The sequence below is a fragment of the Sparus aurata genome, chromosome 9, assembly GCF_900880675.1.
Source record: "Sparus aurata chromosome 9, fSpaAur1.1, whole genome shotgun sequence".
Taxonomy (NCBI): Eukaryota; Metazoa; Chordata; class Actinopteri; order Spariformes; family Sparidae; genus Sparus; species Sparus aurata.
In genome coordinates this window covers 2,014,689-2,032,202 of record NC_044195.1, presented here as the reverse complement: position 1 = coordinate 2,032,202, position 17,514 = coordinate 2,014,689, and the positions used below count along the sequence as shown (strand labels likewise).

Below are 17,514 nucleotides of genomic sequence, written 5' to 3'. Positions count from 1 at the left end.
GCCATTGATTCAGATATGTAGATGACACCTGCTTCGAAATCAGAACAAGTGAAGTAGAGGCCTTCACAGAAAATATCAATGCTGTATGTATATAACAACAAGTTGACGCAGGAAGGTGTCAGAAGGGATAGTCTGTCCTTCTTGGACTGTGCAGTAAACATTGAAGAAGACAGAAGCCTTAACACTGAGGTGTACAGACAACCCACACAGTGCCCAATGGAGCACAAGGCTCCGGTTGTGCAAAGCCCCAGATGGGAGAGCCCTGTACCGGGTGATTTAAACCGCCCAGAACATAAATACACTTCTCAAAAAAATTAAAGGAACGCTTAATTTATTAAGTATGGCATGAGGTCAATTGAACCTGTCTGATAATGACGTTGTCAAGCATGCATCCAAGCACATGGGGGCCACACAAGATATTGAGTAGCATTTTGAGTTGCAGAAATTAAATTTTGGCAAAATGGACTAGCCTGCCACATCATTATTTCACTTTGATTTTCGGGGTGTCTATACAATTAAGCCCTCTGTAGGCTGAAAACTTTTATTTCTATCAAAAGATGTGGCATCCCTTCGTTCCTAAGACATTGCCCTGTCCATATCTGTATAGATATCCAACATAATTTTTTTTTCACATTGAGATCTGATGTGTTTTCAAAGTGTTCCTTTAATTTTTTTGAGCAGTGTAGTACCCATCTACAGAGCATCAGTGATATAATTGAGATGATATGTCTGCAAAGAGCCCAGAAGATAATATAAGAAAACACCCACCCTAGCCAGTCTGTTCACCACCTTATTCAGAATGCATGGGCATATTTTATGTTTATATTTCATATATGTTAAAATCATACCAGGTTACAGGTTTGTTTTGTTATCATTCCTGGACTCCAGACTGTGTGCGTGTGTGCATGCGCAATTAGTCACAAAGCGCAGGTGTCTCACTTTTTGGTTTCATTTTCATTCAATTGATGGTCCGGAATGGTACGCCTTGTCAGTGAGTGTCTGTAAATTAGCATTGCCAGTATTTCAAATCAAGAACTAATATCAATTGGATGAGTGTATAATGTCATTGGTTAATTCTGGCTTTTGTGTTTGTGTTTACATTGCAGGTTTACAACCTAGTTGATAAACGTCACTATCTAACTAATTAACGAGCTGACTTTCGGTAGGCTAACATAGCGGTAGCAGTCAAGCTAGGTAGTCAGTGAATACTTATTGTGTATGTGTACGCAATAAAATTCATAAAGTGACTCCAGTTGTATCCGCCGTACTCGTCCTGAAAACCCCTCCAGAGAGGAGCTTATTGAACTAAGGTGGGTAGTTTAGCAGGGTTCTCCCCAGAAATTCTTAGTATAGCGGCGCACCGTCTGTCCGGGGGGGGGGGGGGGGGGGGGGGGGGGGGGGGGGGTGGCGCGACCGCTCGTCAATGTCAGTCCGGGGGGGGGGGAGACACGGACGTACGGACAGCCGGTCATCAACTCCGTCAGCTGGGGGACGGACGGACGCTCATCGCCGTCAGCAGGGAGCTCCTAGCCGTCAACCGGGGGACGGCGGACGGACGGACGGACGGACGCTCGACACTGTCACGTGCGGAGTATAGCGGCGCTGACCGAGCGGTAGAGCGGCGCAGCGCCGCTGTTCCACCGTCTGGGGAGAACCCTGTTTAGTTATAGTGATGTGTCGGTTGCGAACGAAACGGCTCTTTGAAGTGAACGATCGGAGCCGGCTCTTGTCCGGGAGCAGGAGCCAATTTGGGTTTTTTTTCCCCTCAATTTTTTTTTTTGTTCAAGCCGCATGTGATTGGTCAACTACATGATGTGTGGTGGTGTCTGTGTGTCCGCACTGAGCAGGAGGGGCGGGGCTTACAGAGAGAGAGAGAGAGAGAGAGAGAGAGAGCGAGAGAAAGACGGAGAAAGAGAGCAAGAGAGAGAGAGTGAGAGAGAGAGAGAGAGCAGAGGCTACAAAGACAACATGCTGGAAAGGTGAGAAAATGAGTGACGGCAGGAAACAGTGAAATTGAGTGTACAGTATGCACGGTTAAAATCTAATATGTAGCAGGCTCTACAAATAACCTGCACAGGCACATTAGAACTGTGCATCCATCAGTGAAGTTGGAAGAAAAAAGACAAGCAAGTGAACTTGCAACTAATAAAGATGCCAGTTTGTCTACTGCAACTGTTGCTGCTACTGCAGCATCTACAGTGTCTGCAGTACACCATTACAACCACCTGGACCTCCAACCCAGAGCTCTATGACGCAGTTTGTGCAAAAGGCTATGTACTTAAAAATACATTTTTTGTAGCACTCTGTGCCATGTTGAGTATAATAAGCCATTGTCTCAGATTATCAGGTTACAGACTAGTTGTTCCATTGCAAAGGAAAGATACATAGAGCACATGCAGCAGCTTCACTTCCCTATGTTAAGGCTGAACCAAAGGCTTACAATCAAAATGTAGTCTCGACAGACACTTCCAGTTAAATCAGAGTCTGTTATTGCAGCATGAGTAGGTGCACAGAATATCAATCAGATCAGGCAGAGGTATCAGAAACAGTAGCCCCATTAACACTGCCGTTTGGATGCGGGGATCCTGCGCCAATTCTCTGCCTCACCTCTATGTGAATCTCTCAGAGGCAACGAGGGGTAAAATTTCGCTCCGGCACTGATCCACCTCTGGAGGTAGTTTCAGGGCCATATTTTTGGCAAACCGAACCAGTTTGAATGGAGAAGCCAGCTGCTTGTATCGAGGGCATGTCACTCAACTAAATAAAGAGAAATGTCCCACAATGTTACCTGACCAACTTAGTAACTGTAACTTTCTTTGGCAACTTATGAGGAAAAAAATACCACAGATATACATGGAAAAGCATCTGCCCTCCGGCCCATCCGACCGACTCTTCGTTGCATTTCTGCCTGAAAAAACAGCAGCTGTCACCTGCAAAACACTTTAACTCACCAAGTGTTTGTTGTAAAAAAAAAAAAACAATCACTGCGGTGGTCAGACCTCCCGACCGAGACTTCAGTGAACTTTCCCCCAGAAAACAGGCTCTGTCCCTGCGAGTGACAGAGTCAGACAGCGTCCAGTTTTCTGATGGCAATTACGTAATTATGTAATTTGGAGCGTAAAACGTAACTTTGTTACTTTCTACGGTGTTCGGTGGGTCTTGATCTCAGCATCCATAAGATTATAAACTATCCCTGGGTTTAGATTGACAGGGGGACACCGGGGAAACACCTTGAAAACACAGACGTCATCATCATGACATATACTGTCACACCTATTTAGGAGCCGCAGCGCCGGCTTTCTGTGTGAATTATACAGCGGTTTGTCTTTAAGGCAAAAATGCTGGGCTCTGTATGAACAACCAACGGCAGAGAATTGGCCAACCACCACTTCAGTGTTAATGCGGCTGTTGAGGTTGAGGTTATGATTAAGGACCCAAACAGATTAGAACAGGTGGCAGGATAGGGGATAACAAAAGGCGAGCTTTATTTTACTGAAAATGTTCATACAAAACAAAACAAGTACAAAAAAACCAAGGGAGCCAGATACAAAAACTGGACAAGAAAGGGACAAAAGGCAAAGTAGCAAAAAAGGCTACACAAAAAAGTACAACCAAAAGCAAAGTTCAAATCAAAATCCAAACATACCACCAGGAAATAGAAGACACAGGAGGAGACACAAGAAACTTCCAGAGGAACATCACACAAACACGCACAACAAACAGGTGAGATAACGAGGGGGAAGGACAGAGGAGAAATAATACTGGCAGACAGAGGGAGACAAACATGCAACAGTAAGGAAGGGGAAAATATTTAGGGAAGAACACAGGAGACACTGAAAGGACACAAGGGGGTATGGAATCAAAATATAAGACAAAACAAGACACAGACCCATGACAGTGGCGTCTCTGTGTGAAAGGGGCTAGTAGGGAGAAGTTTCCAGAATTCCCCAGTCTTCGCACCGAGGTGCAAATTCAGCATTGAAGCAAGCTGCATTTGCAGCAGGCCCAAAGAACCTCTCCTCACTGCAGCGCCACGTGGTCCTGCCAGTTTTCCAGATCAGTTAGCACCAGCAGCTGCAATGCAAAGTTTGCCAGCTAACTCCACAATCTGAGGAACACCAAGCAAGTTAGCACCGAGCTGCTATCCTTGCAAAGGAAAGGAGCAAACTGTTTCCTCCTCTGCTGACGTTCCGACCTTCTCCTGCAACCACCAGCACCTTTTCTTCAAAGACTGGTGATGTTGAACTGGGCTTAGATAGCATAGCATAGCACAGCTAAGCACAGGACTTTGAACTCTGGCTGATGTAATGCATATGTGTTCAATGTATGTGTTTGTTCACTGTTGTGGTGTTACTGTGATCTCAGGTCGGGTTACTGGTAGTTTGCTTTGCTACACGGCTAATGTGACGTTAGTTGAATGATGCTTCACAACTAAACTCCAATGGGGTGCAATGTAAAGCTGTTATTTTGAAGACAAATTCTATGTCACTGTTCACAGCCCAACTTCAAGCTACACGTCACGTCACATGTTTACGCCTACCTCAGAGGCGGCTTTTTGAAAAGGAGGAATATTACGCCTCGGTTTTAGAAAGACAGGCCGGCACATTGCCGTCCTTACCTTGGAGCAAATGCGCTGCCTTTTCTATCTAAAAGGGCTAATGAGACACACATTTGAGTGAGGCAAGAAAATCACAGATGGGAAACAGGAGGGCAGGAGGTGAGGAAAACTGAATCGAAACATGTGACAAAATAAAATATGCAACACAGGACACAAAAACATGAGGATAACAAAGAAGCAGGGCGTCGCACCCATAGGGGATGTGGGAGTTTTAACACCCACACTTTTCCCGGTTAGAGGGTTCAACACCCACACTTTTTCTGCAGTTTTGCCACAGTTTTGCACAAACGCCTCACTACAGTCGTGCAGTTTCTCTGGCCGCTCTGCGTATGTGCTTGCTGCAGCTGCCTCCTCTATCCTTTCTCTCCTGTTGCTGCTTCAAACATCACACCGGCTTTGGGTCTGACCGGCTGATGATTGGCTGTTCTGTCCCGCCTCTCTTGTTGTGTTAGATTTATTGTTCAACTCGTGCTGAGGGGGCGGGAACTAGCTAGGTTCATAGTTGACACCGACACATAGACGCCTCACTGAGCGGGTTGGCCCATTGCTGCGATACGTCGTCGGCAGCTCAGCCCCGTTAACTAATACATGTCAGTTGAGTGAACTTTATAAAGCTCCTTCTACAAAGTGCTATAAGTTAATGCCTCATTTAAACATTCACACACGTACGGATATATTCAGGAAACAGAGTGGAACCAAAAACAACGTCTGAAACGTTCTCTGATGATTATAAACATGAACTACTCCGTATGTGTTCAGGATACAGGTCAGCACCAAACCATGGATTATAATAATGTTTTTATGAGTGTTTACAGCTGCCAATGTATGTAACGCTGTTACTGTGATGATAAATTACAGATACATATTTAATCTGTCTATAATAACCACATCCTGACATGTAGACAGGGCTGGATTTGGACAAAAAATCGGCCCTGGCATTTTTGGCTTAGACCGGCCCCTCATAATTAGTGGAGCACAACCGGAAAATCCCTCATAACTTTTTGCCTTTAGGCTTATTAGAAATCTACAGTTTATTATTACTTTAGAAGTCTATCAAATAACCATTGTGGAAAACAAATAAGTACATTTACTCAACACATAGCTGAGTAAAGGTATATTCTATTTCAAGCATAATGTATCATCGGCATCCTAGATCTCAGAAGTTTAGCGTCTATTGTTAACTCTACCACTTATTTTATCCTTTTTATTGAAATCATCTCTAATATGTATTTTCTGAATTTCCCTGATATAGCAGCTCAATTCTAATTCTTCAGATTAAAAGGTGCTCCCTTTAAAAAGCTATAAAATTGTTATATCAGGCTAAAAACAGGGCTGCTTTATGAACTCATGCAAAGCAACTTGTCTTAAAAGCATTTGACAGATTTACTCTTATTCTATGTGGGCAAACCTTTTGCTAATAATACTTTTATACTTTTTTTTACACTTACTTTAGTAATGCTTAAATTGCAAAGTTTTAACTAATCATTTAGCAGTTTTAAATAGGGATGTCCCAATCAGGTTTTTTTTACCCCGATCCCGATCTGAGTCCTTTAATATTTAGTATCTGCCGATACCGAGTCCCGATCTGATACTTAGCCTTAACTAATATTTTCCTAGATAATACAGCTGCATTAAGAAAAAAAGTACCTGCATCTAAGCTGTTCCTTAATAGGTTTTTATTATTTTGTTGAAACAAAGTCTATACTTTCATATGGCTCTTTCTTATTCTGCATATGCTATTGCAACATTTGCCTCCACCTTCCTTGTGTTAGCAGGTGAGTGTGTGATGCTGCACTGTGACAGCAGACCCTCGTGTACAGCCAGCTGAAGTGTGTGTGAGACGCAGCTCACGCTTGGTACCTCCACATTATCCTTTGCTTATTTCATGTACTTTACGTTGTCACATAAAATGACGTGGACACGTTGCTTGTTTGCCTGCTTTACATGCTCTGCTGTATGAGACCCACGAAACTAGTGCGCATATACTGGCATGTTCTAACTCGAAAGTGGAATAAATGTAATGCAGAGATGGTAGGGCATACCGTGGATTCAAAAACTCCAGGTGACGAAGAAAACCCTGATCCTCTACCACGGAGATGACCTGGTTTTCCAGAGTGATTAATTTGATGACCCTCTCTGTAATATTTGTGGACATGTCGCTGAGGATATTTCTCTTAACTGAAAGTATCCGCGACTGTTTGCTGCTTTGGTTTCCTTGCCTGTACTCTCGGGTGAACACGTTGTATTCTTTGAGTTTTTGTTTTGTATATGCTGTATCAAATGGGTAGTAAAATGCAGCTCCGCGAAACGGCCATATAGCAGATGTTACATGTTGCCGTTGGACTGCTTTCGCTTTCTAATTGACGTTATTTCCACACTGCAGACACTTTATTCACAGGTTTGCCAGAGCAACGCCATGCGTGCGTCTGCGTTCTGCCACAAATTGTGCTCTGACGTTAAAAAAAAAAAATCAGGCTTGGGTCCACGTTCAAAATTGCCGATTCCGATCAGGGGAAAAAATGCCCAGATCGGCTCCGATCCCGATCCTACAGATCGGATCGGGACATCCCTAGTTTTAAAATCTGTTTTTTTTCTAAATATCTAAAATGCCTAAAAGCCTAAAAAAAAAGGCTAAAGCCTAAAATAGACACTTAATGCTCATCCGACACTTCTCAGCATTGACCGTTTGCTGTTTTATCAGAATAAGGTGCCGTGGCTGCCAGATTTTGAGAAGTATGCAACACCAGTTAATATCGATACTAATCAATCGCCATTGCTCATCATTATCATGTAATTAGAGTTCTCAACGGGCCTGAAAATTTCATCCAGTCCGAACCCGAAACAGCGCTACACACCCGCATGAATTATCTGCCCCCCCCACCCCGTTAACTCAACCAGAGCCCGCGGGTCCGACCCGTTGAGATCTCCTCATGTAATAGAGCTAACGTTCTCTCCATCACCTCACAGTCCCTGTATTAACGTTACTACCTGCTTACCGGCTGTAATACACTGTCCCTGTCAGTCAGCATCATCTCTGGCTGCTCCTCTCCTGCTCGCTGCTGCTGTCTTCACCTTCAACCTGCTGTTACTGGATCATTGCTGTCTCAGAGGACGTGGAGGCTACAGCAGCCCCTCCAGCGAACATGTCTGTGATTTTAGTACATTTTGCAGCATCTACAGTGAGATTCTTCTCTTAGCACACAACTTCTCCGCACCCAGTCTCTTTCTCTTTGGTTGCTCCATGTTGTCAGTCCTCGCGCTCAACACTTGGAAACTAGCAGAAGTTACAGGAGACAGCGCAGGGAGGGGTGGGGCCGCCTTCGTACTATATCCTGATTGGCTCAGTTCACTGTCTATATTGAAGACGGACCAATGGGCCGCCCCCTCTAAATTGTGCACTTAGAAAAAAAAAAAGGAGGGCTGAGTGAGATTGGATTAGCCCAATGTCCTTCAAGAAAATCAACCAATGGGCCATCGTGGTCGATAAAAATGATTTATAATAAAACTTTTGAATTAAATTATGAAAGCCCGGCCCATAAATGTGCGTCGGCCCACCGGGCATTGCCCGGTATGCCAGATGGCCAGTCCATGCCTGCATGTAAATGTGACATCTGTATGAATAAAAAGCACCAATGTCGTTTTAATAAATACAGTGATTTTTGATAATCTAAGTACTAATAATCACAATCATGATAAAAGATTAACAAAGACTGCAGATCAAGATAAGAAGCTGCAGCAGCAGTGAGCTGCTTTCTTTTCTGTTAGCAGTGAAGTGATGTACACAGAACATTATACAAAATGATAATGTATACAATAACATTTAATGGTAAAATGAAAAAAGTACAGTTGCAGTAGGCTACTTTTATAAATATGCACCATATATAGAGTTCTCAACGGGCCTGAAAATTACAACCCGATCCGACCCGGCCCGCGTGTTTTTAAGCCCGAACCCGACGCAGCCCGACACACCAGCATGAATTGTCTGCCCGAACCCGGCCCGAACCCGATCCCCCGCGCGCCTGCATTGTTTTTCTCATACACTTGTTATTGTAACTTTACACAGCGGCGTCAGGTCTACGTCTGCCCCTCCCCATGAAGCAGGCAGCCAGACTTACTCTTCAACACGTGAACAGCAATGATTCACAACAAACAATATATAATTTACAACCTGCAAAAAATGTGTTTTATGAAATATGTTTTATAAAAAAGAAAACCCGAGGCCCGACCCGACCCGGCTCATTTGCGCATTGCCGGCCGGGTTTGTCGGGCTGGGCCGACCCGTTGAGAACTCTAACCATATATATAGTTTGTTTCGTTTTCTTCTGCTTTTCTGTGAGGGTCACGGGGATGTTACCACTTGTATCCCCCTTTTTCAAGGGGTTGCGGGGTTACTGGGGCCAAATCCAGTGAACTATATTATTATTATTACTATTTTTCTGCATATTCTTGACATTGAATGGGAGCAGCTGTAACGCTGCAATTTTTCGTCTGGGATCAATAAAGTATTTCTGATTCTGATAAATATATTATGCAGTCAGTTGTCCATATTTAAAGTTAGATTAAACTAACCAAGTTGACAGTATGGTAGACAGATGTCTGTTGTCTGTCTGTTCACATGTAACATAACGTATCTAAAGTATGACACATATAAAGGCTCAGTGGGTTTCCTTTTGCCAAATAAGTCACAGCACTACACTACATCAACTAGTTTGGTGCTGGGTTACCTTGATTGACATATGCCATTCATACTCCCGGCATGCAAGCTGGGCCCCAAACTTGGCCTTCTCTAGAATCCTCTGTCTCTTCTTCTGGAACTCATAGCCACCCTCCTCCATGTGCTGCTACAGAATGCATCAAATGTTAAGGCTTTAAATGACCTTAAATATTTGCTATATCTCTATCATGGAAAAATACTTATTAAGGAAAAACGTATGAAGTTTATTTAAGAGATTTAATGCCTCTGTGTGCCTTTTTTAAAGGGTTCACTTTGGAATCAAAAATAGTAGTAGTGTCAAAAATACACAGTAACAGCAATATATACACACATCTTAAACATTAAAGACATTTAGCTTTGATGATCAGAAATTGTAACAGTGTATCAATTTGGGCTTTGTTAAACTGTGATGGGCATTTGTCATTTGCTTGACAGTTTCACGACATAGTACGCAAATGATTGATTGAAGGAAGCCTGTTTTGCATTGAATTATTATTGCTGCCGCTAGTCTTCCAGGCATGTATGTGTCATTGTAGGTATAAGCTACCATCTATACTTACAGAAACACAAGAAACTCCCCAAAACATTATATTTGTGACATCTGTCATGTCATCAGAAATAGACTAAATGAAGATTTTGAACAGAGTAGTAGTACAGAGTCTCACGAAAATGACCAGAGCTCAGTGACTTTTCCTTATGTTTGGTTATCTACAACTTGTCAGTCGTCTCTCCAAATAACAGCTTCACTATAGTGACTGAAGTTTTACATAAAACACATATAAAATGTCATTTCAAATTGTAAAATTGTCGATACAAAATCAGTGTAATGTGACAGCTATTCATTGTCACATTACGGTCAGATGTCATTTCCTGTTATGAATGCTTCTGTGGTGTCACTTGATTCAAAGGTGAGAGAACTTCTGAAGTTTAGCAAACTGTACCTTTGGTGTTGTGACGCTGTTGTCCTGCCCACTGGAGAGGGAGAAACATAAGGGAGGAAACAGCAAGGATAAGCTCAACTTTGCAGACACAGCAGTAATACACATTGAGCATTAACCTACATGTAGGCTTTAGCTAAAACACACAAGTAAAAAACATTCAACCATCACTGGAACTTTAAAAGGGAATGTGTTACGTTGTGCATAAAAAAAATCAAATGGTCATAGGTGATAGGTGATGCTGGGGTTAAATACTGGGAATTGAGATCCTAATTTTTCTTGGAAAGTTTGACAAAGTATGGCCACAAATTCCCCCCAAAATATTACATTCAAGTTTTTCAGTGTTCGTAGTTATCTTAACCTGTAGTTCTGTCAGTTTTACTGAGATAGATTAGACCTGTCTATAACATGTGTCTTGGGTAATCTGAAATCCTTTTTATTGACGTGTCACTGAAAAGTGGACTGTGCAGTGTGTACAAATACATGTGTGCAGCTGTGTAACTGAACTACTGCAGCTTACACACGTGTCCACATAGGCAGTGCTGCTACTGCAGGCTTCTACTCCCTTTAAATGGAGTTTGCTTATGATAACTATCAATAAATACGTGATTTTCCTTTGTCTGATGAAGAAAGGGGAGAAAGAAAAAAGAAGAGGGCACAGGATAAGTTGTGCTTTTCACCTGATGTGGCTGTAGAGTTCATTTCTGTGACATATTCTCCAGATTGAGATGCTAAACTCTAGTAAAAAAGCTGGTATGATGCCAAAATGACTGCTTACATTTCATTTTCAGGTCGATTTCTCCCAAAAACTGCACACACATTTTTTGGAGATCCAAAATTGTAGTGGAATAATTATATTATTATATATAATAATAAATAAATAAACCTTGTGTACCAACCAACAAAGTGTTCCTCAGCCCACATGGTTTTATCCTTTATACAATCATGATACTATCATATCATGTTACTAATGAACATTTTCACAAGGTGTTTCTGGACTATTTCACAACTTTCCTAGGCTTTTGTTGCCCCTTTACCAACTTGTTTGAAAGGTGATGCTGCCTCAGAATGAGCATTTTTATGCAAAAATCAATGAAGTTGAGGCAGTCAGAAATTAAATTTATAATGACTTTGTACTGTTTTCGATTGGGTATATCATAAAGGATTAGCAAATAATCACATTATGTTTTATCTATGTTTTACACAGCGTCCCAACTTTTTGGGAATAGGGTTGTATAAAACTGTGGTGGTAAAGCACAGACGTAGACACAAAATCTTACTTGAGTGACTCTTCTACTGTGACCATCTCCAGCGGGTAGAGCCCAACTCCAGACAGATTGTCCTGCTGTGTTTTCACTCTGGTGCACAGAAGAACTATATTAATTAACAGATTGATTTGATCTAGAAATGTAAGACTTCTCCCCAATGACTGACTATAGCTCTTGTGTGCTTGGTGCCAGTACAATACCAAAACTCAATGTTTAACTTGAGAGTCATTTGACATGGGAGATTTTAAAGGCATAAAAAGGATTGTCAACCCAACTTAATTTAAGTTTAGACATGGTGAACATGGCCTCCATCATTTGGACTTTTACACCTGCCTTGTTTAGTTCGGTTGAATCGAACCCTTCATTTGGGAAGGTGTGAACACATCAATCGCTCTCGGGTGCGGACCAAAACAACCGGACCGAGACCTTGTCGAACAGGTGGTCTCAGTCTGGTTCCAAACAAACTCTGGTACGGTTCGTTTGTGGTGAGAACGTGATCCAACCTCAATCCGACCCAACTGCAGGAAGCATAAGTGCTTAACCCCGAATTTCCACTGGATACGTGTCCGCTGCGTTACGGCTCGATCAGGTGTTTTGCTCCGCTGTCCGGTAACACCCACCAGTTGCGTTTTGAGTCGGACACGGCGCAGTACGGTAGACAGCTGGCGTAGCGAGGCCGAGGAGTTCTCGCGATAATCACATTATCACTCGCGACCGCAGTTATAGGTCTGTGTTATAAAAACAACAACACAAAGTGTTCCCGACCAAAGGATTAGCAGAAGAGCTTGTGTTTGTCTCTTTTTTTAGATTTGTGTGCTGGTGTCAACACGGAGTGTTTTATTTTGAAAAGTAACCCGATGTCATATTGTTGTTGTTTCAGTGCTTGACATCCTCTCTGCTCGGTGCTAAATTCAGCTGAATTGCTGCCTTGTTTTCGAAAACCAACTATAGGTGTGAAAACGCCATTCAGTGACGATTTTGTGATAACAGTGACTGGCTTTATTACTGGGCTCTGATCATTTATACTATCCAAATGTGTAGGTGGTGAGGGTGTACAAGTCAGCTGACTGGAGGTGGCAGAGTGTGTGTGGACAGACTGCACGCAGTGCACGGTGTGTGCCTGACAGTAAAGTTGTATCCACTGCAACGATATCACACACAAATGAAAACTATCATACTTAGTGATGTCATTGATGAAATCTTGGATTTCTATTAACAATGATACTTTGATTAGTTAGTTACCAAACAGTCTGGGGAATGTGATGATGAGACAATGATGACTGATGAAATATTGATTTATGATCTTACTTGGCTGAAATTTTTACAATGGAACAGTGTTTATGGAATTTACATTTTATACATTGACTTTAAGGGCATTTAGCAGACGCTTTCCAAAGTGATTTACAGTTATTCATACATTCATTCGTACACTGATGATGGTGGCTGCCATGCAAGGTGCCGACCAGCACATCAAGAGCAGTTTGAGGTTCAGTATCTTGCGCAAAGACACTTCAACATGCAGACCAGGGAAATCGAACCAGCAACTTTCCGCTAACAAGATGCTGGCTCTATTCCTGAGCCACAGCTGCCTATGAATAATTATTCTTCACTACAAGCACTAGCAGCAAAGTGCAACTGCAATGAGTGACACTGCTGGTTTGAATGTTTATGACAACGTGGATATGAAAATAAATGTAAGATGCAAGATGCTTTGTAAATACAGTTACAATTCAGCAAACCAACATTTGCCACTGGGCTGCTCGTTGAGCGGCAGCCTGCCCCAGGAGAAGTATAATCCAAGAAGAACAGCAGCTGGCTGGTCAGGAGGGACTGCAACAGTCATTGAGTGTAGTGTGTTTACTGGTGAAGAATAAAATGATTTTATATTTTCTTTGTTTGGTTTGCTGTTGTCCCTTCTACATGACACTGAGCTCAAAGCATACTATATTGATTGATAGAAAACTGATTTACTGTGAGTGAAACTTTGGTATATTGTGAAGACAGTCTGGAGCTGGGTCCCCTTGGTTAAGGGACACCTTTTGTTAACGTCCAGACCAGCCCTGTGAGAGTCACAACACAAGTCTCAGTTGCTCTTCCATTTAGCCTCTCCACATTACAAAAGTAATTTAATCAACTCAAGTGTGATGTTTTACCCAGGAAGTCTAGCGATTAATTAGATTTTTGCTTTTAGACAGTCGTGTATTGAGCATGTGTAAATCAACCCAGACTTTGGAGCATGGTCTCCCAGACGCCCACCCCCCTGTTGCTGAGCCCAAACCTATTTTTTCCTCTTACCTGTATATAATAATGCCCAAAAAGTCACTCTGGTCAGAGAGAACTTTGCATTTGTATTGTGAACTTCTGTCTCTATTGGTCAGTCATTAAAATTCAGCTGAACCAGCCACAGATTTGGAACTGAAGGTTTAATTTGTCTTCTACACTGGAGAAACATTAGTTCACAATCCTATTATCAGTACCACCCCTAAGCATTGGAGGAGAATTTCTGCTTCTGTGTTGAATCAGCTAACGTACCTACAGTGTGGCCTTCCCAGAAGTGTAATGATAGGGATTGTGACCTGTAGCTTCCTGTCAGAAAAAATTGAGCTCCATACACTTCTGCCATGCACAAATACAAGTATAAAAGGACACCATATATAGCCCTAATTGTGATTTAGAATTCTAATGAAGCTCTACCTATTATATTGTGTTGAACATGTAATGATTCTGTCATGATTATAACGAAAAAACATGTAATAATTCTGTTGTAATTACAGTGAAAGAATGTGGAATGTTTAGCAATGATTGAAATGAAAGTATCAAAGTTAAAAAGAAGTTGAAAATAAGAAACAGTTAGAATCAAAATGAAAAAATGTATCAGTTTGCAAGAGTTTGTACTGAGCTGAGGTTGAAGTATCAGAAGGGCAATGCAAGGATATATCAAGACTGTTAGTCATCGACCGGATATCACAAGACATTTAGTCATCAAACAGAGAGACTAGCTGAAATGTCCTTTTCAGGACATAACAAAGCCACTGTCCAGAGCATAGATTATAATTTGGATTATGAAGGTCTTTGTTCACTCTGCTGACATGAAGTTTGGATTTTGAGGTAATTTGGGGACCTCGGGAGGGGCTGTGAATTACAGCAAGGACTTGGACTTTCAGCAGGAAGGGAAAGGCTCATTTGCAGAATGGCCTGACCTCTCAATCTCTACTACACGTAACTTTTTTAACAAAGGTTTATCTCTTTGAAATTAATCTTTGTTATTACATAAATTGTGATTTTTAGGCATTCTTGATACCGATTGATAGAAATTGAGATAGGTGAACTGTATGCTTTTACCTTGCTAAATTTATGCAATAAAACCGACATAATACAGTAGAAATTTGTGGACATTGGGCCTCATTCATGAACTGTTCTTACGAACAAATTTGTTCTTAAGTCCCACTTACAAAGATTTTACGAAGATTGTGGCATTCATGAATTTTTTCTTATCTAGGATTTTTTCTTAGGCAAGAACAAATCCTACGAACACTCAGGAGTACTCTTACGCACATTTCAGTGCTGAAATGTTGGCATGGTTGTGTTTTCTTCTCTTGTGTGGTTCAATACAATGCAATATTACATTGATAATTCTGTCATATTTATTAATTTATTTATTTATTTCATATTTTGGGAAATTTACAAATAATTTAAATTCTAAAATAAATTAAATGTGCCAATGATTTAGGATAAATCAAGTAAATTGGAAACATGCCATCAATTAGTAACCCCCCCCCCCCCACGCTATTTATACGTGGCATTTCTCCATCCAAGGCCCGCAAAACATATTGCTCCTGCGGCTTTCATCAATGTAAGAACACAGCTGCGAACAATTCTGAGGCTTACGAAAAAGTTGGTGAATCTGACGTAGGATTTTCTTAAGGAACCTCTTAAGAACAACTTAAGAAAGAATCTAAGAAGATTCTTAAGAAGATATTGGTGAATGAGGCCCACTGATTTTATGTCTCTTTGATTGAAGTAAGAAGTAGGTGATAAGTGTGCAAAATATCTTAAAGGATTACTCTAGCCAAACAATTGAAACAGTTCCCTTAAAGTTTTACCACAAGACCCTTTAATCCAACCTAGCACCTTAACAAGTGCACAGATCATTCAGAGGAGAGCTGTCAATAACAGGTGTGGCTGGTGGCCATATATGACTCAGGGGCTATTCAGGTCAGGTGCCAAGCCAGGGTAGATGTTCAGACATAGGCAGTGAAAAGCTAGGCGAGTCTCCTCGCTACCACCTTAAGCAGTCCTTATCCAAATCCCACTTTAAGGCCCCCACACAATGCCCACACTGAAACCGACAGCCAAATGCCTTTATCCGACCACTCTGTTGCCTCTTGCCTGACCCGTTCGGCAGAAAAGTTGCATTGAACACACTGCTTCTACGTGCTGCCGGCTCCACAGTAGGGTGTACGTTCTACACTTGCGCAAGATGCAATAAGCAGGTGGCGCTACATGAAAACAGGAAATGACGAACGGAGTGCATCGAAAAACAAAGTACACACAGTATTCCACCCCTTCCACACACACCGCGCCGATTCGCTAGCACACCGCAATTCAGAATGGTCATACAGCTGGCACACAACCAATCAGAGAAACCGATGGCTCATACCCACCAGCCAACCTGTTGAATCGGAGCAGACAACGTCCATGCGGCTCCGAAAGCTTCCGACGCAGCTGAACACACCAAACATATTTGTTCCTGACCTCCTCTGACTCTCCCCAAACACTTCAGACGTCCAACGGTTGGGCCAGTGTGTTCCTGCCTTTAAAGTAACACCTTGTAGGTTTAGGGACCTAACCCTTTATTATGGAGAGCTGGTTCCGTACCTCCAAGACAGAGGTAAACTTGGTATCTAACATTCCCCAGTAAACACACTACACTCACCAGCAGACTCAGAGTGGATAGGCTGAATGTGTGAAGGGCGTGCAGCCCCTCAACGAGCAGCCCAGTGGCAAACGCCAGCTTGCCGTAAAGTCATTTAAGCCGGGTTTGTATGGAGATGAGGTCCTCCCTGCTGACATAGCCTGCTCTCTAGCTCAGAGACACAACTGTGAGCTGAAGGAGTCAGTGTGTTTAAAGAGGAAAGTACACCTTGCAATCTGCTCACCCCTGCCAGCAGTGCAGACACACCAGTTTACAGGCAAAAATATTCACTATGGCATAGGCCAATTGCTTAGATTACGGCATTGGTATAGAACCAATAAATACAAATAAATAACAACATACATTTGACTTATTTTGTTTTTGTTTCCTTATTTATAAAATGTTCTCTGTCAAGCTGAAGATGAGAAAACATATGTCTTTTTACAATGTTTGGTGTGTACAGAAAGCACGCATAAACAGAATTCTGACTTGTGTTTTCATTTTTCGCTTGCAAGATCGAATTGAATGAATGGACCTGATATATTCTGACAACAAACTTCACCCTATGATGATGTAATGCTCAGGTGTTGTGTTGGTCCTCAACTGCTGGGGTGCTGCAGCAGCTTCCTTCAGCTAAGTGATCATGTTGACATGGAGCTCTGTATTTTTCTAAAAGGTATTCACTTCATTTTAAGAAAATCTCTGGTATAAATAGATCAGGCTCAGTGTAGCCTAATTATAGACTAAATTTTAGTTTGAATTGATGTATTTAATAAAAGTATGCTAAATTAATTGCTGTGTATGTTATTAGCAATGGCCAATGTTATATAAAAAAGATACACAACATTATTATTTTTTTCTCTCCTGGGAACAAGTTAAAAACAAAACGGCAGTTGTTAAGAAGTTAAAATTTGCATGAAATATTTTGAGATGAATAAGATATTAAATTGTATAAATAATTTCTGTTTAAAATGTGTGACTAAATCTAAAAAAAATAATTTAATTTCATGGGTTCTGAATGTTTTAAAAGAAGCTGAAAAGTAATTCTTATTACGTGTGAG

At 41.7% G+C, this 17,514-nt stretch overlaps 1 protein-coding gene across 15 annotated transcripts in view; it reads right to left on the bottom strand.

Annotated features, from left to right (window-relative positions):
- The window catches only part of lrch1 (leucine-rich repeats and calponin homology (CH) domain containing 1), a 351,529-nt gene that overhangs the window by 78,805 nt on the left and 255,210 nt on the right, over window positions 1–17,514 (bottom strand). For 9 of the 15 annotated variants that reach the window (XM_030428926.1, XM_030428929.1, XM_030428920.1 and 6 more), the window contains exons 11-13: window positions 11,551–11,628; window positions 10,274–10,304; window positions 9,343–9,459 (exon numbers count right to left, since the gene is read on the bottom strand). In XM_030428926.1, coding sequence (XP_030284786.1) covers window positions 9,343–9,459; window positions 10,274–10,304; window positions 11,551–11,628 — 226 coding nt within the window. The remainder of the gene's footprint in view (window positions 1–9,342; window positions 9,460–10,273; window positions 10,305–11,550; window positions 11,629–17,514) is intronic. The other 6 variants (XM_030428924.1, XM_030428928.1, XM_030428921.1 and 3 more) reach the window with 5 other exon arrangements.